Source organism: Cephus cinctus, unplaced genomic scaffold, assembly GCF_000341935.2.
Source record: "Cephus cinctus unplaced genomic scaffold, Ccin1 Ccin1_scaffold0434, whole genome shotgun sequence".
Lineage (NCBI taxonomy): Eukaryota > Metazoa > Arthropoda > Insecta > Hymenoptera > Cephidae > Cephus > Cephus cinctus.
In genome coordinates, this window is record NW_014333114.1 from 4,861 (window position 1) to 7,004 (window position 2,144).

Genomic DNA, 2,144 nt, shown 5'->3' on the forward strand with positions numbered 1-2,144 from the left:
CTCTCTCTCTCTCTCTCTCTCTCTCTCTCTCTCTCTCTCTCTCTCTCTCTCTCTTTCTCTCTCTCTCTCTTTCTCTTCTCCCCTCGCTATCTAACCCTTCGCTACCAACCCTATTCCCCTAACGTGCTTAAACATGAGTTCTAGCACTGACACCACCTCAAACACGGAATTCTATGGTCCCGGAATTTCGGAAACGGATCCTTCCGTTAGTCAGGGGACCAACGATGACGAACCCAGCCTGCCTGTGGAAACCGAATTGGCGACGGCCATTACGGCACCGTTGCCAGTGGGAGGAATTGCATGCCCAGTGTGCGCAAGGAATAATAATCATATTCTGTTTCTAGACATCACACTCCTCTCAAAACACATAAGCCAACATCATCCGCAGTCGGACACGAAATGGGCATGTAGAAAATGTGGCAAACTATGGGAAAGACTACACCCCTGGAGATGTTACTTCGCCAAATGCAAGGGGAAACCAGCGGAGAGACAAGACGGCCATAAATGTGATTCCTGTGGGATGTTCTTTGCAACGACGGTAGGAAGATCGATGTATGAGCGGCATATGCACCCAGAAATAAGGAACACCAAACGAAGAATGGCAGCGGGGGCACCACGCCTCCCAGCGGGTAGAAGCACGACAGTATGGTCTGACCAGGAAATCGTGCAGCTAAAGGAACTCGAGACTCTATATTCTGACTCAAGATTCATTAACATTGAGATTCAGAAGCACATGACAAAGAAGACGACGAAGCAAATCAGGGATAAAAGAAGGGGTCTAAGACTACTGGAAGGCAGAAACAATGTTGCTGCCGGGAGTACAACCGTCGAAACTCTCCCTACCCACGAAATACCCGTAGAAGAACCGGATAGAGGAACACAAGAAGAAGAAAATATTAATAACGGAAACGACGCAGTGTCTCTCGTGGAAGACACACCGGTACCACAGGGGAATGAACTCCTCGCTATAGGCAACACCTGCAACTTACCGGACGAGGCGCCAAACAATGAAACAGGTGAAGCCAGAAATAACACAAACGAAGGGACCAACGAAGCGAGCAGTGAAGAAAGGTCACAATGGAAGGACATATTGTCCAACTGCATCATGGAGTCACTTTCCGGTCCCGAACTATACAAGAAGCTGCAACTGAAGCTTGTCGGAATTTGGAAGGACTCACGTAAGGACAGCTGCTCTTTAGGGCAAAGACTGGATGCCTTCATTGCCACCGACCTTGTCCCAACGCTACGGTGTGGGGCTAAGGACGGAGAAGAGAGAGACAACCAGGCAGCCCCATCGAGCAACCGGCCAACCACTAGCCGACGAAGGGGTACTCGGAAGAAGAACAACCGAAATAATCGGAAAAGAAGAGAGTATCAAAGAGCCCAAGACCTGTACGAACATTGCCCCAAGAGATTGGTAGAAGTCGTTATGAACGGAGATCAAACGGCCTTAGGAGGAAGACTTGAACCGCCCAAGAAAGAAGACATAATAAAATTATATAATGAATTATGGGGCATCGAGGGTCCGGCTGCTTCTGAATGTTCCAGATGCGGCAGGATTGAAACAGCGAGATCATTCAACACTAGTGACGTGTTCACCCCAGTAACAACGGAGGAAATATTGGCTAAGATGAAGAAGATCAGAGGGAATACCGCCACAGGACAGGATGGTATCAGGAAAAGAGACCTCGCTAGGCAAGGAGTGAGCGCGCTGCTGGCAACCCTGTTTAACATTCTGTTACGCGAAGGCCACTTTCCAGCACCATGGCTTACAAACAGGACGACGCTCATTCCCAAACTGGGAAAGGATGAAGCCGACGCTAAGAACTGGCGTCCAATAACCATCAGTTCATTATTAAATAGAATATATTGCTCATTGATAGACAAGCGACTGAGAGCTGTGATAAGACAGACTGTCCGGCAAAAGGGCTTCACCATGGATAACGGCTGCAAGGCAAACACTGCACTCTTCAAACATGCAGTTACGGCAATGAAAGCGGGAACGGGAGGAGTAGCTACAATCGTAGACATCTCAAAGGCGTTCGATACCGTTCCGCACTCTGCCATCAAGACTAGTTTATTAACAAAAGGACTACCGAACCAAGTAACCGAGTACATTACAAAAATGTATAATGGCTGCAGAA

The 2,144-nt window shown here is 48.3% G+C and overlaps 1 protein-coding gene across 1 annotated transcript; it reads left to right on the forward strand.

The window, feature by feature from the left end:
* Nucleotides 1-133: 133 nt before the first annotated feature.
* Nucleotides 134-2,104, forward strand: LOC107267662 (the record flags this gene model as incomplete). Its single annotated transcript, XM_015739640.1, has 1 exon — nucleotides 134-2,104. A coding segment is annotated over exon 1 (1,971 nt), but the record flags the coding sequence as incomplete, so codon positions are not given.
* Between the last annotated feature and the right edge of the window lie 40 nt (nucleotides 2,105-2,144).